Source organism: Rhinatrema bivittatum, chromosome 6, assembly GCF_901001135.1.
Source record: "Rhinatrema bivittatum chromosome 6, aRhiBiv1.1, whole genome shotgun sequence".
Taxonomy (NCBI): domain Eukaryota; kingdom Metazoa; phylum Chordata; class Amphibia; order Gymnophiona; family Rhinatrematidae; genus Rhinatrema; species Rhinatrema bivittatum.
This window is the reverse complement of record NC_042620.1, coordinates 358,421,885-358,439,374: the sequence shown is the minus strand read 5'-3', so window position 1 is coordinate 358,439,374 and position 17,490 is coordinate 358,421,885. Positions and strand designations below refer to the sequence as shown.

The 17,490-nt window shown below is 49.5% G+C and overlaps 1 protein-coding gene across 1 annotated transcript in view; it reads right to left on the bottom strand.

The window, feature by feature from the left end:
* STAG2 (stromal antigen 2) overlaps positions 1-17,490 on the bottom strand; it is a 1,172,735-nt gene that overhangs the window by 733,281 nt on the left and 421,964 nt on the right. Inside the window, 1 exon segment of the mRNA XM_029607875.1 lies at positions 7,509-7,585. Coding sequence (XP_029463735.1) covers positions 7,509-7,585 — 77 coding nt within the window.

Here is a 17,490-nt window from a genome sequence, read left to right as displayed (position 1 = left end):
TGATCCTGAGCTTGCCCTAATCAAAAGAAAGAAGCTGGGTGAACGGTTTTTGGACTTCTGTCTGCTCCAGATAGAAGGCCTTCCCCAACTTTTCCAGAAATCTGGAGGAGGATAGGTCTTCTTTGGGGTTGAAGTATGCCCTACTTTTCAATGGCCATCAGAGAGGGAAAGAAAGTCTTCAGCATTTTTGAGATATAGTCCATGGATTTCTGTGTCCTCTGGGCCAAAGTTGAAAACATACCTTCCTCTGATACAAATATAGAATCATCATCTTGAGAAGCATGCACCAGACTCCACATAGTGTCTTCCTCCTGTCACATAGAGACCATGGGCACAAAAAAGCAGATAGGATCTGGTGTTTCTAGACACAGAGGGAATGACCCAGGCTGGGTGCTCTAAGCAGATGACAAACACAGAACTCTGGTGGGTCTATGGTCTGGGTATAAGGGATGTGAAAGAGGCACCTTTAGAAACAGAAAAGATGAGAGTACCTGGGAAGAGTCTCCATGGGCCTTGATAGTATCCATTGTGTCATGGACTTCTGCATCGATGATGCAAAGTGCAACAACAGTGCCAAAGACTCATGATTCGATGGCACCAAGAAATCGACTGTTGACAGCATTGAGATTACATGTTTTGACAATGGCATGTGCATCAAGAGCTCCTGCATTGATGGTGCCAATTACATTGATAGCTTCTTCTTAAGTATCAACAAGCCCCATGATGGAGACAGGGCTCGAGTGAATATTAGAGCATGCCAACTCTGGACCAGGTGCTTCTGTGCTTGGTGGACCCATGAATCTACGGTGGATCCAAAATCCGGCACCATAGGTGGAGGAGCCCTGCTCAAGAAGCCTTTGCTTGGCTCAACATGGAGGAGTTTGAGGAGGCTCCGCTCCTAAAAGAAAATTGACTCAGTCTCTCCAATGGCCTGCAGTGCTCTGCCATTACTCACGCCCGGATCTTCTAGATTCAGTGGAAGATCAGACCACAGTTCTAGCATTTCACCGAGTCGTGGTACGGTCCCAGGCACTTGTAGCAGATGTCTCAGCCGTAGGTGACAGACATTCTGTGTCCACAGACACAATCTTTGAAGTCCCTAAGTATGGCCTCCTTGGAATAGGAAGCTCTTTTTTTCTCTAGCATTCAAAAGTGCTGTTTGTGGGGCTGCAGAGGCAGTGAGGAAAAAGACAAAACAGCAAAGAGAAAGTAATTAAAGCATAGAGAAAACGAGAAGGGGAGCACAATACCAAGTGAAAGCTGAGACTCAAAAGGACTTAGAGGATCACAAGGCAGCACACACAGGAACTCCCACACATGCTCAGTAGTAAATACCGAGATACAGAGATTGGACCATTCAGCAAAGCCAGATGACGTCACTCATGTATCATAGCTAATACAGCCCTGCTTGTGACAAAGAATGTATATATCGTTAAGATTACTATGCAGTAGTCTACATAAAAGTAATAAAATAAAATGGTAACATTTAAAAAGTACAACTACAGCAGATAGATTTGCTTACCTGTAACTGGTGTTCTCACAGGACAGCAGGATGTAAGTCCTTACATATGGGTGATATTATCAGGATGGAGCCCTCCCGGAACACTTTGTCAAAGTTTCTAGAACTTTGACTTGGCACACTGACCATGCCCAGCATGCCACCTAACCCTGCATCAAGCAAGGGTTCCCCTTCAGTCTTGTTTATAGTAAAAGTAGGAGTGAAAAACAAAATAAATCGTAAGCGAACCCAACTCCGTGGGCTGGTGGGCGGGTTTCGTGAGTACAAACATCCTGCTGTCCTGTGAGAACACCTGTTACAGGTAAGCAACTCTGCATTCTCACAGGACAAGCAGGATGGTAGTCCTCACATATGGGTGAGTAGCGAGCTGAGGATGCCCGAGTAAATGTACCAAAAACACCCAAAGACGTGCAACAGGCACAACAACAGGGGTGGGTTTTGGTTAGGAGGATATTCTAAAAATCCAGTGGGTCACTGGAAGGAAGTTGAGTATTAAGCTGAGAATAAATTGCATAGAACAAACTGGCCAAAAATGGAATCTTGCCTGCCAGCCTTGTCCAAGCAATAGTGAACTGCAAAGGTATGGAGAGAACTCCATGTAGCAGCTTTGCAGATGTCAGTAAGGGGTACTGAACGGAGGTGCGCTACTGATGTTGCCATGGCTCTTATAGAGTGCGCTTTCACGCGTTCCTGTAGCGGGAGGCCTACTTGCTGGTAACAGAAGGAAATACAGTCCGCTAGCCAGGAGGATATGGTCTGCTTGCCCACCGGAACGCCCAGTTTAATTTTATTGAAGGAGACAAACAGCTGGGTAGACTTCCTATGGGCTGCAGTGTGTTCCAAATAAAAGGCTAACGCATGTTTGCAGTTCAAGGAATGCAACGCTCGCTCACCTGAATGTGAGTGGGTTTTGGAAAGAAAGTAGGCAGTATAATGGTTTGATTCAAGTGAAAGTAAAAGATATTAAATAAATAAATAATAAATAAATTCAGATACTACCTTTGGTAAAAATTTAGGATGAGTGCAAAGCACTACACGATCATGGAGAAAAGGGGGTTATGTTACTAGCGCTTGTAGCTCACTAACTCTGCGAGCCATTATAGCTAGGAGAAAAATCATTTTCCAAGTGAGGTAACGTAGCTCGCAGGAGTGGAGAGGCTCAAACGGAGGTGTCATGAGCCGTGCTAGTACAACATTGAGGTCCCAAGCAGGGGCTGGAGGACTCAATGAGGGCTTTAGATATAGTAAGCCCCTCATGAAGCACGCTAAGGATTGTGTCAATATTGAGACCTCCCCTATGCCTTTATGGTAGACAGCTACCACGCTGACATGGACTCTGATGGAGGAGGTTTGTAGACCAGTCTCCGACAGGTACCAGAGGTAGACTAGAAATTTCGTAGTGGGGCAGGTAAAGGGATCAATTCCCTTCGACGTGCACCATAAGGAAAACCTTTTCCATTTGGAGAGATAAGCTTTCCTGGTAGAAGGCTTCCGTGAAGCTACAAGTACTTGGGATACAGTGTCCGAGAGGTTTAGATGCTGTAAAATTAGCCTTTCAACATCCATGCCATCAGTACCAGGGCCTGGAGGTTCGGATGACAGAGCTGCCCGTTGTTCTGAGTTATCAGAGAAGGATCCACTCCCAGGCGAATATAACAACGGGACTGAGAGGTCGCGAAGGATGGGAAACCACACCTGCCACGGCCAGTAAGGGGCTATGAGAATCATTAGGCCCTTGTCCTGCCATAACTTAACGAGAGTCTTGCTGATGATTGGAAGTGGAGGGTACGCATATAAAAGGCCCTGGGACCACAAGACGGCGATGTAGCGAGCAGTAATTGTCCACTTAAGAGGTTGTGACATGACACAGAGATCTATGTGCGGATAGCCCCACCGTTGGAAGATTTCCTCTGCCACTGTGGGATTCAGGGACCATTCGTGGGGATGAAAGGTCTGACTCAACTTGTCCGCAAGTACATTGTCCACGCCTGCCAGGTAGGTCACCCTGAGGAACATTGAGTGGAGAGAGATCAGGCCCATATCTGTGCTACTTCTTGACACCGCAGGTATAAGCCCGTTCCACTCTGCTTGTTGATGTACCACATTGCTACCTGGTCTGTTTGGACTAGGATTGTCTTGTTGGATAGGCAATCCAGGAAAGCCATTAGGGCCTATCTTATTGCCCTAGCTCTAGAAAATGTATTTGATGATGTGACTCTTCTGCAGACCAGGTTCCCCGAGTTTGCAGGTTGGCGACATGGGCTCCCCAACCGAGGTTGGAAACATCCGTCGTTAGTATCACTTGAGGTTCTGGGGATTGAAAGGGTAGTCCTCTGAGAAGATCGGACTGCTGTGTCCACCATGCTAGTGAGAGACGAAGCTGCCTGGTGACATAGACAATGTTGGAAATTGGATGATGGGCCTGGGACCATTGGGACTTTAGGGTCCATTGCATTATCCTCATGGCTAGGCGAACCACTGGAGTCATGTGTTCAAAGGATGCCATATGGCCCAATAAGGTGAGGAAGCAGCGAGACGTTGTGGATCGACGAGTTAGCATTAGAGACACAAGGGTTGGTAGGGCATGATCACGACCCCCTTGGGAGAAAAGGTTTTGCCTGTATGTGTCTAAGTCCACTCCAATGAAGGAGAGGATCTGCAATGGAACCAGATTGAATTTTTGGTAATTTACTAGAAAACCCAATGACAGTAGTAACTGTAGGGTTAGACGGAGGGAGTGTTGTACCTCCATCTTTGAAGGGGGCCCTTAGCAACCAATCATCTAGGTAAGAGTAAACATGGATGCTCTGTCGCTGAAGGTATGCTGCTACTACTTCCAGGCATTTTGTAAAGACACGAGGTGCCGATGCTAGGCCGAATGGCAATACTCGATACTGGAAGTGTCTGCGTCTGACCAGGAAATGGAGGTATTTTCAACGTCGATGTTATCGCTATATGCGTGTATGCGTCTTGCAGGTCTAGAGAGCAAAGCAAATCTCCCTTTTGAAGAAGAGGAGTAGGGAGCCCAAGGTTACCATTCTGAACTTTTCCTTTTGTAGATGTTTTTTTTAAGGCAAGTAGATCCAATATTGGACAAATGCCTCATTTTTTTGGTATCAGGAAATATCGAGAATAGAACCCTTTTCCCTGTTGTCGAGGGGGCACCGGTTCTATGGCATTCGATCGTAGGAGGGTTGTTAGTTCCTCCTCCAGAAGTGGAGAGGGGTCGGATAAACCCCACACCGGCCGAGGTGGGGAGTCCGACTGTACTGAAAAGGAAGTTGAGGTGGTAACCTCGAGTCCCTACAGAGAATACCCATTGATCCGTAATGATTGTGTGCCAGATGGCGGTAGAGTGGCACAAGCGGCCGCCCACTGGCAGAGATGATAGTGGAGGTTGACACTTGCTCTCTAGCCAGTAGTCAAAACCCCAATGCAGGTCCAGGCAGCGGTTGGGTCTTTTGAGTCCTGGACTGGCGAGCCTGACATTTCTGGTATGGTCTAGTTGAGCGACAGAGATGGGGGACGATAATACCTACAAGCTTAGCCTCCCTTCTGAACAGCCATTTGGAAGTGGAGGGAAAATCAGAGGGCACAGATGAGAGCTGGCATGACGACTCGTGGTAGTCCTTGAGCTGAGTGACAGTCTCCTGAATGTTATCCCCGAAAAGATTATCACCAGAACAGGGGAGGTCCGCCAATCTCTCCTGAACTTCAAGGCATAAATCTGAGGATTGAGCCATGCCCATCTTCTGGAACTTATTCCCGCTGCAGCCACTCTGGAAGATGTGTCGAAAATATCATATGCTGCATGTACCTCGTGCTTTCCAGCAGAGGCCTTTTTTGAGGATGGAATTGAGTTGCTCCTGGAATTCATCTGGCAGGGGTCGGAGAAGTCCTGGAGAAGCTTGAAAAAGGTTCCTCGTGTATTGCGTCATATAAAGCTGGTAAGATGCAACACGAGAAATTAGCATAGAGCCATGAAATACCCTGTGTCCAAGGGCATCCAGGAACCTTTGCTTCTTCCCAGGAGGTGTAGAAGAATGCGGTCTAGGTCGTCTCGCCTTCTTCTGAGCAGACTCCACCACCACAGAATGGTGTGACAGCTGGGATTTTGGAACCCAGTAGCAGACTGCACTAATTAGGTGGCGTCGGTCTTACGATTTACTGGGGGCACTGTACCTGGATGTTCCCAGTTTTGTTGGAGAAGTTCCAAGAGGACTTCGTGCACAGGTAGAGACATCACCTTATTGGGGGCATCTACAAATTGGAGAACGTCAAGCATTTTGTGCCTGGAGTCTTCTTCAGTTTGAATGGACTCAGACATTTCCTTAATAAAGCTAATAAATGATAAATCCTCTGGGGGAGAACGGCTTCTCTCTTCAGGAGGAGATGGTTCAGAAGGAATATCCTCAGTATCCTGGGAATCTGAGGTATCAGACTAAGGCTGATATGGCTGGTCTCCTGCATCAGGCGGGCCTCCTGAAGGGTGGAAAAGGCCTATCCCAGATGGATCTGGTCCTGGCACCGAGGGAATCGGAGGTGGCACCGACTGCATCGGAGAAGGCACAGACTGCATCGGAGGAGGCACCGAGAAAGACCGATGCAGCATCAAAGACTGGATAGGCACTGTTGGTATCGGTGACCTCTGTGGAAGCTTTGGTGGAGGAACTCCTGATGGTCCAGGGATCGGATCTGTAATCAGTGATTCTTCATCTTCCGATGAAAGGGGAATAGGCATTGATGGGTGCAATGGTGTCTTCGGAGGCAGCGGTGGAAGCGCTCCGATCAGCGTATCTAACCTGTTTAGCAATAGAGCCAGCACTGTGAGCATCGTGTCGGTGACTGGAACCGAAGTTAGTGCCGATGGAGGCGGAAGTCCTTGTAGTGCATGGATGACCGTCTCTTGAACCATCCAGTTCAATTCCTCATGAAAGGCTGGTGCTTGGAGAACCAGTTCCGGAGTGGGAGGCTGCACTGGCGTTACCGGAGGGTCCACCGGTGAAAGTGGAATCTCACTCCTGGCACCACAGGAGGTGGGGAACACCTCGGTGACCCAAGCTTAGAGGAGGACGGCGGCTTATCCGTGCGGGTCTTTTTCTTCACTGGCTCCGTCGATGTCTTAGCTGGATCGGCAGATGAAGCTTTCTGGTATCGATGCCAATGTTTTTCTCGGTGCTCGGACTGGTCCGGCACCAAGGACATCGAGGTGGATTTCTTCAGCAGAGAACCAGCGGCCGGGAGTTGCTGAGGTGTCGACGGCGATAGAGTCTATGAAGCTGAGGATTTTGACAGGGTGGGCTGTTTAGTCTGGAATAGGAACTCCATTTTTTCTAATTGAGCCCGGTGGCCCTTGGGTGTCTTTTGGGTGTCATTTGGGCGCAATTGGTAGAGGTCGCAACATCATGGGTAACCCCCAACCACAGGACACATACCTGATGCGGGTCTGTGATGGACATCGTCCTCGGACAGTCGGGGCACCGCCGAAAACCCATTGCCATTGAATCTGAAAAAATATAACCGCAATGCGGTCGGCGGCCGTTGGTAACTGACCGCGAAAACGAGGTAAAACCTTACCTTACATTAGCAGGTATCGATAGTCGAAAGGGGAACCCCGGATGGGGTGAATTTTGCTAAATTTTTAGAAAAAGTTCCGTGAGGAAAATTCCTGTCAGGAATAGTTGTGAGAGCTCCTCAAACCACGTGGCTACTGCTGCGTGGAAAAAAAAAAAGAGACTGAAGGGGGACTCCTGCTTATTGCAGGGTTAGGTGGCATGCTGGGTGTGCCAAGTCAAAGTTCTAGAAACTTCGACAAAGTGTTCCTGGAGGGCGCCATCCTGATGTCACCCATATGTGAGGACTACAATCCTGCGTGTCCTGTGAGAAAATTAAATTTCATCTTCCTGTTGAACTAAAACAGATCAGACTCCAATTCTTATGAAACTGTGACTGTACCAACATAATTTGAAAAAACGTTTGTAAAAAGTACCTCGTCAAATTCTTCTGTCATTTTTCGAATTATTTCAGAATTCTGCATGTGTCTAAACATCTCCTGGGTGACAACACCTACAATTAACAGATATTAGATTGTTTTTTGTTTTTTTCTTACACAAACAAAAATGATACAGTTTTCATTCTATAAATTCGTACTGAACCCCAGTATTCCCAATTTGTTAACAATGAATCGCCACCATATACTGTGCAAGAAATCTGCATGTGGTAAACTATGCAACTTCCTCACTGAATTTAGACAAGAATTCTAAAATTCTGTCAATGATGGCTCATTCTTCAAGTCAGAAGAAAAAAAAAACCTTAGCCATAAACTTACAATCCTAATCAAACCTCCAAACTTCAATTCCTATTAACATGAAGCAAAAGAATGATATTGAATAGCTTAACAATGGTATATTTAGCTCAATATTGTCAGTATATCCACACTGAGAAACAAAATAATCAAATGGCTGCCAAAGTCTGCATATTTTACATAATTTTAGTCACACCAAAAACATCTATAGTGTTGTGTCCATTAACGTTAATTCACTATTAGGATTTTGTGTTATATATTACTTTTATAAAAGTTACTGTACCATCCTAAGCTTAGAGTATTAGTTTCCACATTAAAATTATATAATAATGTGTTTTCCTAAAAATTTTTAATTGCTACATGTGTAACAACTGCTCTGCTGTATCATGCAGAGTATACCAACTGCTGGCTCAACAGAACAATATTACTATTAGGAAGAATTAGCACAGGTTTTTATTTTTATTTATTTAGATCACATCTTCATTGATAGCTCAAAGGTACATTACATTCAGGTACTGTAGATATTTTCCTGTCCCCCAGAGGACTTACAATGTTGAGATTGCTTACCTGATAATCTCGTTTTCCTTAGTGTAGACAGATGGACTCAGAACAAGTGGGGTATAGTGTGCTCGTGCTAGCAGTTGGAGACGGATCTGACGTCAGCACGGGGACATATACCCCCACAGGAAGTGAGACAATTCAGTAATCTTCCTACAAAAGCTGTTATGGATATATGTGTGCTGACGATCAATGAAATAGTGAAAACAGGATTCCCCTGACCAATTGATAGTAGCTGGAGACCGCCAGCATTCCCAACCGAAAGGCGTCGGCCTCTGGTAGAGTGGACGCACTCATGTAAGAAGTGATAAGGCTTACCTTGAATCGGTGAAACCCCATGTATACTGGCAGCCGGGCGGGATGCTGAGTCCATCTGTCTACACTAAGGAAAACGAGATTATCAGGTAAGTAATCTCAACATTTCCTAGCGTGTAGCCAGATGGACTCAGAACAAGTGGGATGTACAAAAGCTTTACTCCCGGACTGGGTGGAAGGCTGCCTGAGGACCACGTAGGACTGCCCTTGCAAATGCTGTGTCCTCCCTGGCCTGGACATCCAGACGGTAGAACCTGGAGAAGGTATGGAGGGAGGACCATATCGCCGCTTTATATATTTCTGCAGGCGACAGCATCCTAGATTCAGCCCAAGATGCTGCTTGAGCTCTGGTAGAATGAGCCGTGACTTGTAGAGGCGGTGACTTCCCGGCCTCTAAGTAGGCCGCTCTGATAACTTCTTTAATCCAGCGGGCGATGGTGGGCCGAGAGGCCGCTTCTCCTTGTTTCTTCCCGCTGTGCAGGACGAACAGATGCTCCGTCTTTCGTACGGCTTCTGTCATTTCCAGATATCGGGGCAGCAATCTGCCGATGTCGAGATGGCGTAGCAAACGCCCTTCTTCTGATTTCTTCAGACCCACCGTGGTTGGCAATGATATGGTCTGGTTGAGGGGAAATTGTGAGACTACCTTAGGCAAGAAGGATGGAACCGTGCGAAGATGGATAGCCTCTGGAGTGATTCTAAGAAAGGGATCACGGCAGGACAGCGCTTGTAGCTCCGAGATGCTACGTGCTGAACACACAGCCAGCAAGAACACCATCTTCAAAGTTAGAGAACGGAGAGACAGGCCCCGAAGGGGTCTGAAGGTGGATCCCGCGAGGAAATCCAAAACTATGTGGAGGTTCCACAGGGGCACTGGGCACTTCAGTGGCAGACGAATGTGCTTGACTCCTTTCAGGAAGCGGGAAACATCCAGGTGCGTGGCAATAGTCTTGCCTTCCCTCCGGGGACCGTAGCAAGACAGCGCAGCCACCTGGACCTTGATGGAGCTGAGGGAGAGACCCTTCTGAAGCCCATCCTGCAGGAAATCCAAAACAATAGGGATTGTGGTCGCATGTGGATTGGTGCCATGAGTGTCGCACCAGGCTTCAAACACTCTCCAGATCCTTACGTAGGTGAGGGATGTGGAGAACCTGCGAGCTCGGAGGAGTGTATCTATCACCGGCTACGAGTAACCTCTTTTCTTCAGTCTAGCCCTCTCAATGGCCAGACCATAAGAGAGAATTGAGCCGGATCCTCGTGGAGGATGGGACCTGACGTAGCAAGACCCTGAGAGGAGGCAGGGGAAGAGGCTCCCCTGCCAGTAGTCTTCTCATGCCTGCATACCAGGGTCTTCTTGGCCAGTCTGGTGCCACTAGAAGAACTAGGCCCCGGTGCTTCTGAATCTTGTGGATAAGGGTGCCCAGCAGGGGCCACGGAGGAAAAGCATATAGCAGGGCCCCTGGAGGCCATGGCTGAACCAGGGCGTCGATCCCGTGAGAGAACGGATCTCGCTTGCGGCTGAAGTATCTGGGTACTTGAGCATTGGACCTGTCCGCTAGTAAGTCCATGTCCGGAATCCCCCAGTGATCCACAATCATCTGGAAGGCTGTGGGCGACAGCTGCCTTTCCCCCGGATTTAGGCTTTCTCTGCTGAGGAAGTCTGCCGTGGTGTTGTCCCTCCCGGCAATGTGGACAGCGGAGATGTCCTGAAGATTCGCCTCTGCCCAAACCATCAACGGGGCTATCTCTAGGGACACCTGTCGGCTTCTGGTTCCGCCCTGACGGTTGATGTATGCCACCATGGTGGCGTTGGACATCACTGACTGCCCGGTTCCGCAGTCTGTGAGCAAATTGCAGGCAGGCTAACCGGACTGCCCGTGCCTCTAGACGGTTGATGTTCCACCCTGACTCTTCTCTGTTCCACCGCCCTTGGGCGGTAAGTTCTTCGCAGTGTGCTCCCCATTCGCTCAGGCTGGCATCTGTGGTGAGCAGAGTCCACGTGGGGGAGGACATCTTCGACCCCCTGCTCGTGTGGTTGGACTGCAACCACCACAGTGACTGGATCCGCACTCTGGCTGGCAGAGGTAGATGCCCGGAGTAATTCCGGAAGCGGGGGCTCCATCGAGAGAGCAGGGAGCATTGGAGAGGTCGCATATGGGCCCTTGCCCAGGGTACCACTTCCAGGGTGGATGCCATGAGACCGAGAACCTGCAGGTAATCCCAAACTATGGGACGACTGGCTCCCATCAAGAAACGGAGAAGCGTCTGAAGTTTTAACCTTCTCTTGGTGGTGAGACTGACCTTGTCTGCCTGGGTGTCGAACTGGACTCCCAGGTATTCCAGTGATTGGGAAGGGTGTAGGCAACTCTTGTTTAGGTTGACTACCCATCCCAGGCTTTCCAGAAGGGCGATCACTCTGTTAGTTGCCCGATGGCTCTCCTCTCGGGATTTCGCCCTGATCGGGCAATCGTCTAGGTAGGGATGGACCAGGATTCCTTCCCGTCTGAGCGCTACTGCTACCACTACGATCACCTTGGTGAAGGTCCGTGGCGCCGTGGCTAGCCCGAAGGGCAAAGCCCGGAATTGGAAGTGGCGTCCCAGAACCTTGAAACGTAGGTAGCGTTGATGGTCCGGATGGATCGGGATATGCAGGTAGGCTTCTGACAAGTCTAAGGCCATGAGGAATTCTCCTGGCTGTACTGCGATCTTGACTGAGCGCAGAGTTTCCATGCGAAACCTCGGGACCCTTAAGTATCTGTTGACTGACTTGAGGTCCAGTACGGGCCGGAAAGTGCCCTCCTTCTTGGGTACCATGAAATAAATGGAATAATGTCCAGAATTCATTTCCCATGCAGTACTGGAATTATGGCTTTCAAGGACAGGAGCCTCGCCAGGGTAGCTTCCAATGCTGCCATCTTGTGGATTGGACACGGAGATTCCACAAACCTGTCCGGAGGGAGGTGATGGAAGTCCAGATAATACCCCTCTCGGATGATGGCGAGGACCCACTGATCAGACGTAATCTCGACCCATCTGGGGTAGAAGAGGGTTAAACCTGCCCCCTATGGCTCCGTCCCCCCGGATGGATCGGCTGATTCTCATTGGGAGGTGCAGCCGGGCCCTGAACCCGGACCGGCCCCCCTCCGGCCCCCCTCTTGTGCTGCTTGGTCCAAAAGGACTGGTTCCTGGCCTGAGGACGAGGTGCCTGTAAGTGAGTCCTATAGGGAATGAAGTGTTGGGAGCTTCTGCTTCTGGATGGCCTTGGAAAGGCGCGCTGGTTCCTTTTGAACCTATCTTCCAGCAGTCAAGGTACTGGAGAGGCGCCCCATGTGCTGGCCAGTTTATCAAGGTCGCTGCCGAACAGGAGAGAACCCTTAAAGGGCATTCTGGTGAGGCGTGTCTTAGAAGGAGCATCGGTTGACCAATTCCGTATCCAGAGCTGCCTCCTGGCAGCTACAGAGGATAAGACCCCCTTGGCTGTTGTACGGACTAGGTCGGATGCAGCATCCGTGAGGCACGAGAGAGCGGACTCCATGTCCGCTGCCGGAGCATTGTTCCTGACCTGTGACAAACAGGAACGCGTCACACTGTGCAGCAGGTTGCGATCCGCAAAGATAGAGCTGCCACCTCAAAGGTCTGTTTCAGGATGGCGTCCAGTCGCCGGTCATGAGGCTCCTTGAGGGCCGCCCCCCCCCCCCCCCCTCTCAACTGGAATGGTAGTGCGCTGAACCACAGCGCTAACCAAGGCGTCCACCTGAAGGCACGCCAACATCTCATTGATTGCTGGGTCCAGGGGGTACATGCCCGTCAGGGCCCGACCCCCTTTGAATGAGGCCGCTGGTGCAGCCCATTCCAAGTCTATCAGTTGCTGTGCTGCTTGCAAGAAGGGAAAATGGCGGGCTGTAGGACGAAGACCTTCCAGCAGAGGGTTCTGCGTAGATGGCACCATAGTGCTGGGGCCTGTAATAGCCAACTCCGCCAGGCACTGAGAGACCAGGTCGGAGAGATCTTCCTTGGGAAAGAACTGCCTCATAGTTCGATATGGCTCTATCCCCGAGGGAAGTTCCCCCTCCTCGGGGGGTTCGGACTCGTCCTCCGAGACATCAGGGTCCGCCTGAACCGGACTGCCCGGAGGCGGGTGCCCACGATAAGGGCGCGAAGGTCCAGGGGCAGGATCAGCTGGAGCAGCAGCAGGGCCTGGACGGGAAGCTGATTGCATCTGTACAAAGGCATGGATCCCCTTAAAGAGATCCACCCAGGAAATGGAAGCGGTCTCTAGTCGTCGGGGTACCAGGTCCCCCGGGATCCCAGGTTGTTCGAGACTGCCCGCTAGATCCGGGGTGGCCCCTGGGGAACTGTCAGCAAACCTTGGTTGAGACTGGTCCTGGCCCGAGGCTCCCACGGCCTCGTGAGGAGGCCGTGGGAGCCTCGGGCCATCATCTGGAAGGCTGTGGGCGAATCGCAGCAGGGATCTAGCCCCCGAGCGAGAAGGGCTCGGGCATGGCTGAGAGGCGCCTCGGTCCCGGCGTGGACTCAGAGGCAGCGGGTGCATTTCCTCAAGCGCGGCTGTGAAGGTATTTCCCCTCTCCCCCCGCAGCCGGAGACCGCCCGGGTTCCAGCCGGGAAGCGCCGAGGATCAGGTAAGGCGAATATTTCTTACTTTTGGTCTCCGAGGTACGAGGTTCGGCGGCGTTGCCTGCATGCGGCACGCCGTGGAGGTCGCCATTTTGTTGGCCTTGTTCAGGTATTGAGCGTGAGCGCGTATTATATATTATTGAGTGTATATTGCTGACCGCATATTATAGAGCGCATGTTGTATATCATTAAGCGTATATTGCTGACCGCATATTATAGAGCGCATGTTGTATATCATTAAGCGTATATTGCTGACCGCATATTATAGAACGCACATCGTGTATTATTGAGTGTATATTGCTGACCACATATTGTTGAGCGCACCTTGTATATTATTAGGTGTATATTGCTGACCGCATATTCTTGAGCGCATATTCTTGAGCGCATATTATTATTAAGCACCGGCGTCCTGCATTTGCCAGCCGCGATGGAACATTTAAACGCCCCGGCGTCTCCCGTGGCGGCGCCTCCTGATTCCGGCGTGAAAGCTCTCGGCCTCTGCTCAGCATGCCAGCTTAGAGCCACGCAGAGCGAGGAGCCAGACTCCCTTTGTGCCCAATCTCACATTGGGCACAAAGGGAGTCTGGAGCTTTCACGCCGGAATCAGGAGGCGCCGCCACGGGAGACGCCAGGGCGTTTAAATGTTCCATCACGGCTGGCAAATGCAGGACGCCGGTGCTTAATAATAATATGCGCTCAAGAATATGCGCTCAAGAATATGCGGTCAGCAATATACACCTAATAATACACGATGTGCGTTCTATAATATGCGGTCAGCAATATACGCTTAATGATATACAACATGCGCTCTATAATATGCGGTCAGCAATATACGCTTAATGATATACAACATGCGCTCTATAATATGCGGTCAGCAATATACACTCAATAATATATAATACGCGCTCACGCTCAATACCTGAACAAGGCCAACAAAATGGCGACCTCCACGGCGTGCCGCATGCAGGCAACGCCGCCGAACCTCGTACCTCGGAGACCAAAAGTAAGAAATATACGCCTTACCTGATCCTCGGCGCTTCCCGGCTGGAACCCGGGCGGTCTCCGGCTGCGGGGGGAGAGGGGAAATACCTTCACAGCCGCGCTTGAGGAAATGCACCCGCTGCCTCTGAGTCCACGCCGGGACCGAGGCGCCTCTCAGCCATGCCCGAGCCCTTCTCGCTCGGGGGCTAGATCCCTGCTGCGATTCGGCCACCGGACCGAGGCCTAAAACCTCCGAGGGATCGCGGAAATCACCCCGGGAAACTCAACTGAGGGAGGGACCCAAGGGTATCACCGCAGGAGTGCGGGGCTCGTTGTTATGTAGAAATTTAGTAAGTAGAATATAGAAAGTAGTATTGGAAAACACGCTCAGCGAGCGTGCAGGCTCTCCAAACTGCTTTGGAGACGGAAATTACTGAATTGTCTAACTTCCTGTGGGGGTATATGTATCCGTGCTGACGTCAGATCCGTCTCCAACTGCTAGCACGAGCACACTATACCCCACTTGTTCTGAGTCCATCTGGCTACACGCTAGGAAATCTATGTTTGTACCTAACATAATGGAGGGCGAATTGACTTACCCAAAAGCAGAAGTGGATTGGTCTATTCAGCCTTCAGGCATGGCCCAGTCTGGCCAATCATGTGGGTTGGTGTTGGTCACAGCAGCCCCATGCTTGCAGACCTGCTGTGATCAACACCAGCCTCGCAATAGTTCTTCTCAAAGAGCTGGAGCCTCCCCAAGGTTCTCTATGGTCTGCCTCCTAATTTTTACTGTGATGGCGACAGCGCATGGAGCCGGCTTCCTGCCATCCTTCCCAATCAGCAGCATAGGCCTGAAGCCTGCTCTCCTCTGGTGCCCCTCTCCCTGCAGCACCTCAGCAGTGGAAAGCACTCTCACAGCTTGCCCTCCCATCTCTGCCTCTGTTACTTCCTGAGGCAGCAGGAGCAGCCAGCAAATTTCCCATGTTGCTGCCTTACCGCTCATCCGCTGAAGACCTCCCACTGGTATCTGCTACCAGCCCCTCCTTATGGTCGCCATGGCAAAAAACAACTATTAACACGGCCCCCTCAGGGCCTGTTGGCCCTGCTCTTCCCATACCATGGGACACCTCCAAGTATTATCAAGACAGTCCTGCATAATCCCTCCAGACTAGAGTAAACAAAAGCATTTGTTAAAAATGTATTCCGAATCCAAGGGGTTTAAAAGTGAGAAAGTGCATGTAAGCCAGCATGCATGTAGGGGAGCATGAAAAACCATGTAAGCAAGCATGCATATATGGAGTGAGATAGAGAGCAAGCATAGGAGCAGGACACAGAACAAGTGACCAAGCATGCATGAGTGGGAGCGTGAGGGTATGAGCAATCATGAGAGTATGTACATGTGTGGGAATGTGAACATGTATGTGTGGGAGCATGTGAAAGCATGCGTATGTGGGAACATAAATGTATGTGTGTGTAAAGCAGCATATATCTGTGCAAGTGCTAGAAAGCGCAAGGAGTGGAGGTGTAGCCTAGTAGTTAAAAGCAACTGACAGGGAAACCAGAGTTCAAATCCCACTGGTACTCCTTGTGACCATGGACAAGTCACTCTACTCTTCGTTGACTCAGTTACAAACTGACAGGCCAATGCAATAAAGCACAATCAGTCTAGCGCACAAGTTAACTTATGGTTGGACATACATTCTGGACTCGCTAGACTAACACTCGATGCAATAAAAGGATTAGCACATCCAAAACGCATATCCCAAGCAACGTGTAGCTAATAGTGCTCATCGCATGCAAATGTCATGTAGATGAGACTATTAGCTATTACCCCCAATACAGAAAATCGCTGTGTACCAGACACACACTTTTTAAAAAGGCAAATTTAATGCAAGCCCTAGAGCTGGCATAGTCTTGCCGCGCTTAAAGAGCTCAACCAAAACAAACAACAAAGAAAAAGATACTTTTCTGTGGTTCCTCTTAGTATCGTCGCGATATTAAAATCTACTCCTTGCAATGACTGAAAATTTTAAAAAATGAAAGGCTTGATTGTAAAAAACAAAACAAAAAAAATTTTAGGGGGTGCACAACAGATACGCTCCAGGACATGTATACTATATGTGCACATTGTGCCAGTAAATTAACTGCGGTGGTATAAAGCGGACACTCATATTGAGCGTCCATTTTCCTAACCCACGCACAGCCACATCTTCTGGACGCCAGATGCTTTTGAGCACTAGAGACACCCAATTTCTCCCAAGAGCGCCCTTTTTAGCACAGCAGCTCATTCGAATATTGCATTGCGTGCACAAGAGAGGTGGATGTGCGCGTGTTGAAAAAACAGGTGCCTAGTTTGGATGCACGTTTTTACGCATGTGATATTGCATCACTCCTTAGAGTGTAAGCCCTATGAGGATAGGGAAATACCTACACAGTACCTGAAAGTAAAAGCAATTTTGCTTACCGTAAACAGTGTTTTCCACAGATAAATTGAGTTAGCCATGCTGTTTTGGGGTGAGACATCCTCTGACAGTATGCAGCTTGAAACCTTCATAATAGCAGAGCTTTCTGGTCTGCCCATGCGCGGATATTTCTGCACATTTACCTCAGTTGTCAGCCTTCAGTCAATATCAAAGATCCCAGACTGCGCCCATGTAAAGTACGTAGAGATTGCCAGGGAGGTGGGAGGGTTCACATGGCTACTTCATTCTGCTATCTACAGAAAACACCATTTACGGTACGCAAACTTTTTTTTTCTGTTAATAAGCAATTGAATTAGCCATGCTGTTCTGGGGAGTCCCAAGCTGAGGGTTGCTGCTTTCCAGAAGGAAAATTCATGCAGACTATCAAAAACCAGTACTCGTGTTACTCTCATGTACACCCCGGTCACCTAAGTGGCGGGCTCTAGTTTTTCCCTACAGTCGTTAAGACTGCTCTTTTCACTAAGCTGTCCAATTCAGAGAGTTTGTCTAGACAATAATGAGCGGCCATCTATAGGGCCGCCTATAGCGGCCCTATAGATGGCCGCTATAGGTACGTCCTTTAGAAGTGCCAGAGAGGCTATGGTCACCCTTATTTGGTGTACTTTTACTTTCCCAGCCAGAGGTGTGGAAGTTGTGGAATGGCAATGGCGAATACAGTTCAACCAAGTCGCTAAAGTCCTTTTGAAAAATGCCAC